Genomic DNA, 13,706 nt, shown 5'->3' with positions numbered 1-13,706 from the left:
CAAACCCGCCCGCCCGTTGCTGCCTGCCCATCTCGCTAACCAAAACAACTTGTGGCCCTTTTTAAAACGACTCCAGAGCTGTTTTCCCGATTCTCTTGATGAAGGAAATGAGGATAGAGAGAAGCCGCCTGGGCTTCAGCGTTCAGCTGCCAGGGATTCACAGATGCCCCTGCTGTAGGTTGGCAAGAGTCCTTGTTTCTGGGCTCTGCTCGGCTCTGCTCTCTCCCATCCAGGACGTCACATGGTCCAACCCTGCTCAGCTTTCCAGAGAGCAGCTGTGGGCTGCCCAGCCGGTTTCAGAAAGGCAACCGAGCGGTGACCTTAAATGCAAATCCAAACAACCGGTATTGTTTAGCTACAGAGCCTGTTGCGAGCCGGCCGCTGCTTAAAAATGGTGGCTGGGCTGCCCGTGTCGATGTGGCAAAAAGAATCGGCTGCCTTAGGGGAGCTGGCAGGCTCTGCGGGACTCCGCCCCAAAACTGGTTAGATGCCACGACGTAAGTGGCAGCGCCTTAACCATATGCGTGTTGCAAAGACCACAAGGGCCTCTTCCATCCTTATCAAGGGGAGTGCTAACCTTCTCTCCTTTCATACAACACGAAAAGCGAGACCACGCCATAGTTATTTAAACCTCCGAGAAAGCTAAACCTCCAGGTTATGGCTAGAAAAATGGGGGTTAGGCAAAGAGTTTCGGCCTTTTTAGATATTTCCTAATACTATATGGTTAATCTAGAGCATGTGTTCGGTGCAACATAGCTAGTAAATCTAAGGCAATTGGATTTTGTTCCCGTCAGTGGCCAATTTCCCATGCAGCCCACGATAATATATGCACAACTCTATCCAATCGGGATGCAAAGCGCGTCTCCGCTTTTGCCTCTTTGCAAAACGAGTAAGATGTTCATTGACTCGGGGACGAAGCCTCGCGATAAGTGAAATCACCGCTGAGAGAAAAGACTGACGAGTCCTAGACCGTCGGGGCGTCGGCTTCCACCGCCCTCCTCCAAGATGGCGGTGGAGGGGGAATCTAGGACGCCGGGAAACGCGAGTTCGAATCCCCGCCGCACTACTTCCTCCCGCCCCCCCGCCGCCGGCCTCGGTCGCAAGAGCGGCGTCCGCTGCAACCCCGTGGGGCTGCTCCGGAAAGGGGCGGGGCCAGGCAAAGGAGGGGGGGAGTTGGGTCCAACGTGGCTCCTGAAGGTGGTCTGGGGTCGCTGACTGCCTCGGGAGGATGCCAGGCGGGCGGGCGAAGAGGAGGCCGGTTGCACCTCACCAAGGGGGGGGGGGTTTCCTGCTTACCGACCCCCGACCTCCCTCCAGCTCTTTCTGCGCCCCCCTCCCCGCCCCCCAATTTGGTCCAAACGGTCCCGACCCTCCTCTCCCGCCACCCGCCCGACTCCGCGCCCCGTGCCGGAATCCGAGGAGCAGACGAGCCCATCTAGTGCAGGCGCTCTCTGCGTAGGGCAGAGGACCCTCCCGGGGCCGCGCTATTCCCCGCTCCGCTCCAGCAGCACCCGAGCCTCGCCACAGGACGCCCCTCCGCATAGGACGCATGGGGGGAGGGGGGGCTTCTGCACTGGGCAAGAGCCTCGGTGGCCTCGTTCCGCCTGCAGGGCGGAGACCTTCGGGGGCCCTTCGAGGGCAGCCCTGGCCAAGGTCCGAGCAGGCGGCAAGCGAGTCCTCCCCAGAAAATGCACCCCGGGATCGGGCTTGCCTTTCCAGCCGCTCCGGGCCCCACTCCTGGCTCCCGCCCCCGGACTCAGGGGCGCCCACAGGGGACCCCCAAAGAGGTCAGGAGGGGTCGCTAGGGGAGATGAAAGCGCCTCTCGGTCTCCACCCATAAGAAACCTGCCTCTTTCAGCTGCCCCGGCTCTCCTGCCTCCTTTTCCTTCTGGGCCGCTTGGCTTAAGCCCCAGGCTAGTCCAAGGTCACCCGAGGCCTCCTGGCCGGAGCTGGACTGGGGCTGCTTCCCTGGCCTCCAACTGCCCTGCCTGCCCGGCTGCTTGGCCCCCCACTGAAGGGGCCCCGTTGGTTCTTTCCATGCCCTCCGTTGAGGAACGGTTAGCAATAGCAATAAGCACTCTTAGACTTATATGCCGCTTTGCAGCCCTCTGTAAGCCGTTTGCCTATCACCCCCAATAATCTAGGTCCTCATTTTACCCACCTTGGAAGGCTGGAAGGCTGAGTCAACCTTTTGCCAACTTTTAACCCTTGTTTCATTCCGGTAATCAATCATCCAACAGCTGGCAGTGGGCAGAATTAGGCTGCAATACTGCATTCTAACCACTGCGCCATCACATGATGATGGATGGATGGATGGATGGATGGATGATAGCATTTAGATTTAGATTTATATCCCACTTCACGGTGCAATATTTTGGTCCTAATCTGGGTTTAATTCAGAAAGTGGCGTTAGAAAGGAAGCCAACTTTTAACCCTTGTTTCATTCCGGTAATCAATCATTTTCCAATATTGCTGAGCTTTTCAACCACATCGCCGCCTAGTATTTTAAAGAATCTGACCTGGTTGCCTCTCCCTTTTCTCTCCCCTTCCTTCTTTGAATGTCACCAATTCAGGCTCAAAACTCGCCTTGTTTCTGTAGGGCATTCAACGCGACAGCTTTGGGGAAAATTCTCCCTGTTCGTGAAAGGCGAGCGGAAAGCTTAATAAAAGAAGCAGCTTCCTCCATCCTAATCCAACTAGAGGATTTCGAAGTGGATTTAGAATTAAACCTTGATTAAAGAGAATTTCTTTCCATCAGCTGCTGCACAGCTGTATTAGCCGAGAATGATCGCCTTTCCCCGCATGGGCTTCTGAGCAGCTGGAATGGGGGGGAAGGCTCTGGTCCCCGGGTGGAGTGACAGAGCAGCTCCTGGCGTGGGAATCCAGCCCGGCCGGTCTTCCCTTTAGATGCTCCGCGTGGTTTGAGTCCGGCCCAGCCACAATGGCTGTGTTCGGCGTAGCTGGCTTCGCTGCCGGCGGGACCCTCCACCTCCTGGCTGGATCCTTCTTGCTGGCTACCAGTAAGTGCTCTGTGGTCGGTCCCTTCCATCAAGTCAGGCTGGTGGGCTCCGCTGCCGGGCCGGTCCTCGCCACCTTCGGAGGCATCTCCGGAGAATCACCTGATCTAGAATTACATAAGGCGAAGCTCCCTCCGACCTGCGGTGACCCCGCAGAGCCGGCTCCCTAGCCGGGCGCAGCAGCACTTTCTGGGGCTCCCTCTTCCGAGCCTCTCCCGCTCCAGAGCCTTCCCTCCCTTAACAAGTTAGGTCTTTGGGGGGGTCACTTTCCCACTGTGGCCCTTTCCCACCCACGTCCCCCTCCTGCCCCGACTGCAGCTTTCCGCGGTTGCGCTAAGACCCTGGTCCAGTGGTCCCAAAGCCCGGGAGAGTTTGGCTCATCTGGGGGAAGCCAGCAGCGCCCGCCCCCGGCCGGCCCGAGATCATCGGGTTGAGCCATCTTCCTCCCGGTCACCCGGGGCTACCGCTGCCTCTCAGATGAAACTTGGAGGGGAAACTCTCCCTGGTGGATGGCCGGAGAGTCCTGGACAGGATTCCTTTTTTTGCACCCCCCAGGCTCCAGGTTTCTATGCCCGAGAAGGCCAGCCCCACAGAAGCCCCCAGCCAGTCCTAAAGCCTCTCCTTCTGGGGGCTGCAGGACTGGCAGCTCCCCTCACAGACCCCGAAGACTCCACGGGCTGCACCCAGTGGCAGAGACCAGTCTTGGCCTCGATCCTTAGGTGTGGGGGAGAAGATGCTTCTGGCCCTTTCAAACTGGAGTGGGAAACCATAGCAAATGGTTATTTGCTCCTGAAAGGGAAGCCGGGATGGTCCGGTCAGAAGCCATTCTAGAAATAAGTAGTTGGCGTTATAGTTTTAGTATTGTGTATTTCTTCCATCTATCTTCTGGAGAGCAGTTAAAGGAACTTGGCACATCTGAAGACATTAGTCTCCACAAAACGTCTGCCAACTTGAAGTGGTTGAATGTCCAGATGGCTCCCCTGAGGAATGGCCTTGGCTGGGTTCTTGCAACTCCTCACCCCACCCCCCACACCCCATCCCAAGCAGTCCATTCCTCCTGATCTCCAAGCTGGATCTGCAAGTACTCATCAAAATGCAGCTCAGTGGTGAGAAAAGGAAGGGCCTGCACTTAGGCAAGAAAAACCAATTCCACAGTTATGGAATAGGTAGCACCTGGCTCAAGAGCAGTAACTGTCAGAGGGACCTAGCATTGCCAGTGGCCAACCACCTAAATAGGACCTAGCGGATGCCAAAGAAGCCAATGCAATCATAAACTGCACTAACAGAGGGAGAGTTTCAAAATGGTGTGAAATGTTGATGGAGATTCTCAGTCTCCATAGAAAAAGCACCTTTGGGACAAGCATGTGAAATGTTAGCACCACTTTAAAATGCTTTGGCAAGACCATACTTTGAATATTACATCCAGTTCTGATCACCACGATACAAAAAAAGACATTGAGGCTCTAGAAAGAGTGCCGAGAAAAAGAGCAACCAAGATGATCAGGGGGCTGGAGGTTAAAACCGAAGAACGGTTACAGGAATTGGGTATGTCTCTAGTGTAACAGTCAGAAGGACTGGGGTGACATTATAGCAGGGTTGCAATATTTGAAGAACTGCCCCAAAGAAGAGGGGGTCAAACTGTTAAGTTGGGTGAATGAGGACGCAGCAAGCCAGGCAGTGAGTGACAACAGCTCTGTTTATTAGGATGGGAACCCAGCAACTGACCTAGGGAAACAGCTCCCTTTATATACCTTGCAGCTGTGGTGGTCAGCCAATCAGCTGAGGGTCAGTTAATTCAAACTGCCCGCCAAACAAACCTATTTACATAACACTCCTCCCCTCCCAGAAATCACTTTGGGTTTTATTTACATACAAAGTCTCTCAGGTGACCAGGGCGTGTACGTAGCCTGGTCGACCTGCGCAGTTCAGTCGGAGGGGCGGCGTCGAGCAGGTTGGAGGGACTCCCTGTTTCTCCCTGCTCCGCCAATGGAACCTCCGAGATCTCTTCGTGGGCGGCGACTTCTTCGGCTGGCGGGAACTCCTCGCTGGGGCAGCTCCGGACGCCAGGATCGTCAGCTAAGTCCTCCGCTGAACTCAGGCTTGACTTAATTTGTTGTTCTGGCTGGTAGTCAGGGAGCGGCTCGTTGAAGTTTTCCTCGGCGTCAGTTGCGATTCACCTTCGCAGTTGGTCTATGTGCCTGCGCCAAACTCTCCCGTCCCCCATGTCTACCCTGTATGATTTGGGCCCCGTAATCTCCGTGATTGTCCCTGCTTCCCAGAGTGGGCCCTTCCCATAGTTTCTGGCGTGGACTGGAGTCCCTATGGTGAACTCCCTGAGTTTCCTCTCCCCCCCCCTTTGAAAACCTTGGGGGAATAATTGGGATTAAGCCTATCCAGTACCCCTTGGAGCTTCCTCCCTATGAGTAGTTCTGCCGGGCTTTGGCCTGTGGCTGTGCAAGGTGTGGAATGCTGGGCTGTTAGGAACCAGTCTATCCTTTCCTGCCAGTCTCCGGGGCCTAGGCGTGAGAGGGCTTCCTTGGCCATTCTTACAAATCTCTCAGCCTGTCCATTACTAGCCGGATGGAACGGGGCCGAGAGGATGTGTCTGACCCCCAACTCCGCTAAATACCCTTCGAACTGTGTGGCTGTGAATTGGGGCCCATTATCTGACACTAAGATGTCCGGTAACCCATGTGTAGTGAATAACTGCCTCAGTTCCCTGATAACTGCGTCGGTGGTAGTGGCCTTCATGAGCTTACTTTCCATCCACTTGGAAAAGGCATCTACTACGACCACGAAGGTCTGCCCGTGAAATGGCCCCGCGAAATCTATGTGGATCCTGGACCAGGGTCCCTTGGGTCTTTCCCACTCCCTCACCGGTGCCGTTGGTGGATCTGGCCTAGACTCTTGGCAGGGCTGGCATCTCCCCACCCACTCAGTAATGTCTGCGTCCATGTTGGGCCACCAGACGTAGCTCCTGGCTAGTCCCTTCATCCGTACAATCCCCAGGTGCCCCTCATGCAACAGTGTTAAGACTTTTTCCCTTAGGCACAAGGGAACAACAACCCGTTCACCCCATAGCAAACACCCCCCTTGCATTGTTAGTTCATCCCGTTTTCCCGTGTACTGTTTGAATTCCCATTCTTTTCTGGCCACCCCCTCGTCACCCAACTTGCAACCGTCCGGATCACATGGTCTTTATTGGAGGCTCTGGCTACCTCTGCTGATGTGATGGGCCCCGAGTCCAAAATGTCTATCAGCAGGATGGGGATGCCGGGTGTGGGGTCGTCCAGCTTGTCTGGTAGTGGGCAGTGGCTGAGTGCGTTGGCATTTCCCATGTCCGCCCCTGGTTGATGTACCAGGCGATAAGAGTAGGCTGCGAGGAAGATGGCCTAGCATGTCATCCTGGGCGATAGGGCTGCCGGTGTTGGTCAGTCTCCCGCGAGGAGACCCAGAAGCGGGCGATGGTCGGTGATCAGGTCGAAGTCCCTCCCGAACAGGTACTCGTGGAACTTCTTGACTCCCGAGACGGTGGCGAGGGCCTCTTTGTCAAGCTGACTGTAATTCCTCTCGGCGCTTGACAGACTTCGGGAGTAGTAGGCGATGGGCGCCTCTAGGCCATTCGGAAGTCTATGGCTCAGGACGGCTCCCACGCCGAAAGGGGATGCATCACAGGCTAAAACAAGGGGAAGTGTTGAGTTGTATTGGATCAAGAAACTCTTGGCTGATAGCAATTTCTTGATGTTTGCAAACGCCCTGTCCTCGGCCTTCCCCCAGGTCCGTGGACATTTTGGCTAACTGTCTGTGTAGGGGTTCAGCCACTGTTGCCTTGTCCTTTAAGAAGATCGCATAAAAGTTTAATAGTCCCAGGAAGGCCTGTAATTCTGCCTTGTCTTTGGGGGTTGGGGCCTCTTGGATTGCCCTGATTTTACTCTCAGTGGGGTGTATGCCGGTGCCATCTACTCAGTATCCCAGGAACTCTACGGAGGGGACAGCGATCATGCATTTGTTGCATTTGACCCGGAGTCCAGCCTTTCTGAATTTTTCTAAAACCATTCTTAGCCTCCCCCCCAGTTGTTGCTCGTCTTCCGCCGTGATGAGTACATCATCGAAATAGGGGACCACCCCGGGGATCCCCTGCAGTAGCTGCTCCATTGTACTTTGAAAAAGTCCGGGGGCTATGCTGACTCTGAATTGTAGGCGCGTGCACTTGAAGGCGCCTCTATGTGTTACGATAGTCTGTGCTTCCGCGGTAGCGCCATCTACCGGTAGCTGCTGGTACACTTGCACAAGATCTAGTTTGGCGAAGATCTTGCCGGGGCCCAGGGAATGCAGGAGGTAGTGCACAATTGGGACCGGATAGGCGCTCTGTTGCAGGGCCTTATTAATTGTGCATTTATAATCGGCGCATATGCGCACTGACCCGTCCAGTTTCATGGGTGTCACAATTGGGGTCTCCCATTTGGCGTAGTCTACTGGCACAAGCACCCCTTGCTTTATTAGCTTGTCCAATTCAATGTCTATTTTGGGCTTTAGGGCGAATGGCACCCTCCTAGGCTTTAAACGGATTGGGGCAACATTGGGGTTGAGGTTGAACGAGATAGGGGTCCCCACATACTTGCCAAGCCTTTCGTCGAACACATCCTGGAAGTCCTGCATCAGGTCGTCCCTTAGGGTGCTCTAGATGTTCCTCACTGCAGTGAATCCCATGCCCAGGGCTCGAAACCAGTCCATGCCCAGGAGGCTTGGGAGCTTGCCGCTGACGATGGTAAGGGGGAGCCTCTCGCTGAACTCCCCGTATCGTACCTGGAACTCGCCTATTCCTTCGACTGGGATGCGGTTCCCTTGGTAGTCCTTAAGCCGGCGTCACTGTGGTTGGAGCTGCCGCTTGTGTGCGCTGGGGATGGCTTTCTTGAGGTTGGCCCACGACATGATAGATATGGGGATCCCATGACGATCTCCATCTGGCACTCCCAACCCTCAATCTCGACTGCAGTGTAGGTCTTCTCGCCGGGTGATGTGCAGGTCTGGCCGATGCGGATGGTGTAGGCCTCGATGTCTTCGATTTTCGCGCCCTTCCGGCTTCCGCCCTCTGGCGCGGCGCCATTTCGGATTGGCTGGTTTGGTCACGTGGTTTGTGGCCCTTCGCTTGCTTGGCTCTGTAGACTCGAGCGATGTGCCCCTTTTTCTCGCAGAACCAGCAGATCGCGTCCCAGAACTTGCAGTTGTGTCGGGGGTGGGGGCCTCCACAGCTGGCGCAGTTGTCTCTGGGTCCCCTTCGGTCCGGCCTGGACTGCTCAGTGCAGTAGACTTCCTCCTTGGACTCCCCTTCGCTCTCAGTGCTCACGGCCTCACAGTGCACGGTCGCCGACCTCTGCGCTGTCCGGCCATGGATGGTCCCTTGCAGTCTCTCGGCGGCCTTCACAGATGACTCTTGAGCTCTTGCTTCATCTAGGGCGATGTGCAGGGTCAGGTTGGATCTTGCAAGTAGCCTCCGTTGTAGCCGGCCATCTCTCACTCCGCAGATTAGTTGCTCTAGGAGCATCTCATCTAGGTCTCGGTATTCACACTGGTTTGCGGCCTTACGCAGGGCGGCGACATACTCACTGATCGACTCGCAGTCCTGCTGTAGCCTCTGCCGGAACTCATAGTGTTGGACGTATTTGGAGGGCGTTGGGGCATAGTGGTCTTTCAGCAGGTTCTGCAGCGTCGACCATGATATGGTGTGGACCGAATTTGGCTACGCCAGGGCTTTGGCTGTGTCGAATACTCGTGGTCCACAGTGGCTCAGGAACAGGGCCTTCTTCCTTACGTCCGGTAGTCCCTGCAGGTCGTTGGCCACCATGAAGCACTCGAACCGGGACATGTAGGACCCCCACTTCTCCTTGGGGTTAAAAGGCGCTGGCGGGGTGTAGGCAGACATCGTCGCGATTCTCCTGTGCTCCACTTGCTCGCCTGGCTGGATTCTATGGTCGGTTGTTCCGCTTCTCTCTCAGAATGTGATTTCAGCTCTTTTCGGTTGTGGCTTCAGCTCTTTGCTTGGCTTCTGGCCTCAAAATCCCATCCTCGTTGCCAATGTTAAGTTGGGTGAATGAGGACACAGTAAGCCAGGCAGTGAGTGACAACAGCTCTGTTTATTAGGGTGAGAACCCAGCAACTGACCTAGGGAAACAGCTCCCTTTATATACCTTGCAGCTGTGGTGGTCAGCCAATCAGCTGAGGGTCAGTTAATTCAAACTGCCCACCAAACAAACCTATTTACATAACACTCTCCAAAGCACCTGAAGGCAGGACAAGAAGCAATGGATGGAAACTGAACAAAGAAAGAAGAAACCTAGAACTCAGGAGAAATTTCTTGACAGTGAGAACAATCAACCAGGGAAATGGGTTGCCTACAGAAACTGTGGGTGCTCCAAGACTGAAGGTTTTCAAGAAGAGCTTGGACAGCCATTTGTCGAGGAGGCAATAAATAACCTCCTGCCTTGGGTGGGGTTGGACTAGAAGACCTCCAAGGTGCCTTCCAGCCCTATGACTCTATGAATCCTGGTGGTATTCCTCGGGCTACTGAGCAGGCAGGCTTGCCCTAAATGCTACTATAATTTTTCTCCCCATATAACCCTCTTTAAATAATAGTTTATATGGATAGTTTACTATTATTTACAATTTATAAGGTATATTGTCTAATATATTTACACATGAGCATTTATTTATACACTATTATATAGTTGTACTGTAGTTTGTTAATCTGCAGCATTGCAATCTAATATCCAAGTTTTTGAAATTTATTGATTGTGAGGTTTTTAGAAAATAATGAAATTGTATTTTTAAAAAATAACAGTTCAACTAAAAGCCATATTTCCCATGGGGATCGGTCCTGGGCTGCAAATGCCAGGGAAGGTGCGGGGAAGAACAATGAAAAGGCCATTCAGAGAACCAGGAATCTGGAGAGGCTCTTCCAGTGCCACATTTAACCGCCTGGACAGTCCAAAAGATTGGGCAGCCATTAATCTGGGATGGAATAAGGTCTCCTGTGTTGGGCAGGGGTTGGACTAGAACAGGGGTCTCCAATCTTGGCAACTTTAAGCCTGGCGGACTTCAACTCCCAGAATTCCCCAAAAGCTGGGATTCTGGGAGTTGAAGTCCGCCAGGCTAAAAGTTGCCAAGATTGGAGACTCCTGGACTAGAAGACCTCCAGCCCTAGGATTCTAAAAGCTCCCATCCTAGAACAGCTGAGCCAGCTTAGAAGGAAGGACCCTTGCAGGAGTGAATTCCCCTCCCCGCTTGGCTTGGGAAAGGGTCCCTGCCCCTCACACTCCACTGTATCCCCCCTTCAGCCTCCGGGCTCCAGTGCTACGGCTGCAACGTGATAGTGGGCAGCAGGTCGGTCAACACCGGTTGCTCCAGTCCAGAAGTGATCACCTGCCCCCGTTCCCACCAAGGGTTCAAGCACCGGTTCTGCATCAAGATGGAAAGCGGTGAGTGCCAGCCTTCCTCTTTGCTCCTTCCACGGCTCTGGGCAAGCGGACGGGGGAGACGGGAAGGGGAAGGCTCAACAGAGGGTCTGTTTATGGGCATAAACCCCAAGGCCACAGAATACTCCAGTTTCATGTCCTCCCTGACTCTCTTGGTCAAAAGGGAGAAAGGTCCCTCCAGGTGGAGCCCAATTCCTGCTGGGAATCCACCTGGTAAGACATATCCCTGGGGTGTTTCTTGGCATGAAGGTGACTCGCCATGACCTTCTCCAGAGACCCTTCTCACTGTAGCCCTGGTGGTCCCCCATCCAGCACTCAACTGGCAGGCCAGAGTAGCAGGAGCAGAGTGGGGAGACAGGCGAGGTCTGCCCAGGGGAAGAGCTGCAGTTCAAATTTGCCCTTGATACAGAGATAATTCCCTGCTAAACCCTCAAGATGGGGAAAGGACAGGCCTCCAGGAGACCCCCGCCCCCACAGACACTCTGCTGCGCCCACAGGCAGGGAGAGGCCAAGAGGACAGCCCAGGCCTCCTGATGCAGGTGAGCCACCTGATCTTGGCCTCTCCCTGTTTGGGGACTCGATGGTGGGCAGCCCAAAGGACTCCCCGAGCTGTAGCTGGGGAAAAGCAGGTCAGAAGTGCCACTTTGGCCTCTGCAGATTCAGGAAGGCACAGCTGCTCCGCACCCCCAACCCACTGCCTGTTTTTGTAGCGAGGGATGCCCCCCAGTAGAACGTTGCACCTTCCAGAAGCAAAACTGCATAGTCCTCTGGGTTGCAGATGTCAAATTCAAGTCTGAAGTCCCAGGAGAAGCTCACTTCTTCCTCTATTGAGGGGTGGTGGTGGCAAACATGAAATCTTTCTTACGGCTGGGCGGTTTCAAGCCAGAGGGGAGCTTTGCAGTAGCTGGCCATGCAACCCAAGAGCCAAAGTCCCAGAGATGCTGTCAGTGCAGCTGGCGTGTGGCCTGCAGGTCACAAGAATAAGCTACTAACCTGAGTTTCCTCCTTGTCCTTCTCTGTCCTTGGCAGCGGTGCTGGGGGTCCTTTTGACCAGTGGATGCGCCACCTCCCGTCACTGCCAGCAGCAGGAGTTGCCAGGGATCCGGATCCACTGCTGCAACAGAGATCTTTGCAATGGATCCCCTGCTTGCTCCTCCTGCCCTGCCTGCTACCTCCTGATCTTGTGGACAGTCCTGCTTACCTTCCTCCTGTGAAGCAGAGCTCAGAGACACCAGGACGCCTCTCCGGCCATGCTGCTGCTGCCCGTTGGCCCCAGATCTCCTTTGTCATCCTTGGTCCCCTGGCAGCCATCAGAAGAGGTGGCTTCATTGTCATTCTTCACTGAGTTTTATAAGAGCCGGCAAGTCTAAATAAAGCATCCTGAGAAATTGCTTTCGGACGTGATTAACATTTCTCCCTGGTCTTTGTCCATCTGGCCACATCCTTTTTTCCCAGAAGCTCCTTGAGCCTACTGGAGACTTCAGCTTCTCCAAATTTCCTCATGCAAAGGCCACGGAGTCTCCACTCCTGTCACTCCAACTTGGGTTTTCTCTTGGGGATCTACCTGTATATGTAGATGATAAACTGTTCCCCATTGTGTGTCTGTCTTTGAGTCAATGATGACTCCAGGCAACTGCAAGATTTTATTGAAAAGTTTTACAAAGAAATTTCCCCCCCCTCCATATTCCCCCCCCTTTTCCCACCCTCCCCCCCAGTCTTCCCAGAGCAAAATACAGGGTATTTCAATTAACAATCATAAACTAAATTAGCCTAACTATTCTTAAACTACCTATTCCCCCCCCCCGAAACCTTAACTCCACTATGGATAACATGATACTTCTAAAGTAAAGTTTAACATTCATTCATAAGCTATTTGATATTTTCTTGTCTGATACTTATTTTGAATATAATCAATCCATCTTCTCCATTCCGATATGTATCTTTCTTGTCTATAGTCCTTCAGATATGCTGAAATTTTCACCATTTCCGTTAAATTCGCTACTTTCAATGTCCATTCTTCAATAGTAGGCAAAGAGTCCTTCTTCCAGTATTGCGCTACCAACAGTCTAGCTGCTGATATTAAGTTCAAGATCAATTTAGTCTCTAATACTGTACAATCCGTCGTTATACCCAATAAAAACAATTGAGGAGTAAATTTCAACCTTTTTTTCAGAATGTTCTGCATCACCCACCAAATTTTTATCCAAAATGCCTTGATTTTCTTACAAGTCCACCATATATGATAATAAGTTGCATCATCACATTCACTGCACGATTTTAGAAGTGGCTTGCCATTGCTTGCCTTGCAGGGAGACTGGCCCAAAGTCATCCCCCTGGCTTCATGCCTAGGACAGGTCTAGGAACCCACACTCTCACATTTTCTAACCTGGTGCCTTAACCACTGCATCAAACTGGCTCTTGATATACATTTACCTAGACTTAGGTATTATAGCAATAACAATAGCACTTAGACTTATATACCACTTTATAGTGCTTTGCAGCCCTCTCTAAGCAGTTTACAGAGTCAGCCTCTTGTCCGCAACAATCTGGGTCTTCATTTTACCCACTTCGGAAGGATGGAAGGCTGAGTCAACCTTGAGCCTGCTGAGATTCAAATTGCCAAATTGCAGGCAGCTGGCAGTCAGCAGAAGTAACCTGCAGTACTGCACTCTAACCACTGTGCCACCGTGGCTCATTAAAGGATGAAGAGCAGTGAATCATAGACTTTAGTGCAGGAATTCTCTGACAACCCCATTTGCAAAAGTCTCTAGCCAACAGGTATCTGCTCTCCTTGGGAACAGTTCTTGTTCAGATTCTTCCTGATGCCCATCAAAACCTCGTTTCTGGTCATTCCCAGTGCCCGTCTCCTGCAACGCCACTGATAAACTCTGCTCTGGGCTGGAGAGCTAGCAGCAGAAGGCCTCACCTGCTCACCTTTCCTTCCCCCCCTCCTGCCAGACAAAATCTGCTCTCGGTTCCCAAGGCAAGATGTGGCCGGTGCTTCTTCAGGACTGGAGCCGTTCTGCCGGCATATGCAAGACTCCAAAGAACCTCATGCGCTCCACCAGGGATGCTGTTGGGCTTTCCCAGCTCTCCCTTTTGCAAAGGCTGTTACCCTCGGTCAGCCAATCAAGCAGGTGATTTCCTCTCCTACATTTGCACAGCTGCATGCTTGCACACTCTGGCCTCATGGGGTCACTGCTGCTCCTGCAAGAGA

General features: G+C 53.3%; 1 protein-coding gene and 1 non-coding gene across 2 annotated transcripts; one reads left to right on the top strand and one right to left on the bottom strand.

Moving 5' to 3' along the window:
* Positions 1 to 474: 474 nt before the first annotated feature.
* On the bottom strand, positions 475 to 599 carry LOC139325903 (U6atac minor spliceosomal RNA). Its single transcript, XR_011601125.1, has one exon. It is a non-coding gene; the product is annotated as a U6atac minor spliceosomal RNA (small nuclear RNA).
* A 406-nt stretch (positions 600 to 1,005) lies between these two features.
* Positions 1,006 to 11,845, top strand: LOC139325881 (uncharacterized). The gene is made up of 5 exons (XM_070955917.1): positions 1,006 to 1,156; positions 1,611 to 1,787; positions 2,927 to 3,020; positions 10,352 to 10,492; positions 11,519 to 11,845. The coding sequence occupies exons 1-5, from the start codon at positions 1,006 to 1,008 to the stop codon at positions 11,832 to 11,834; spliced, it is 879 nt and encodes a 292-aa protein (XP_070812018.1). The 3' UTR covers positions 11,835 to 11,845.
* Positions 11,846 to 13,706: the final 1,861 nt, after the last annotated feature.

This window comes from Pituophis catenifer, unplaced genomic scaffold (assembly GCF_029215685.1).
Source record: "Pituophis catenifer annectens isolate HBS135680 unplaced genomic scaffold, rPitCat1.0.hap2 SCAF_17, whole genome shotgun sequence".
Taxonomy (NCBI): Eukaryota; Metazoa; Chordata; class Lepidosauria; order Squamata; family Colubridae; genus Pituophis; species Pituophis catenifer.
The sequence above is the reverse complement of the archived record's forward strand: the minus strand, read 5'-3'. Positions and strand labels throughout refer to the sequence as shown.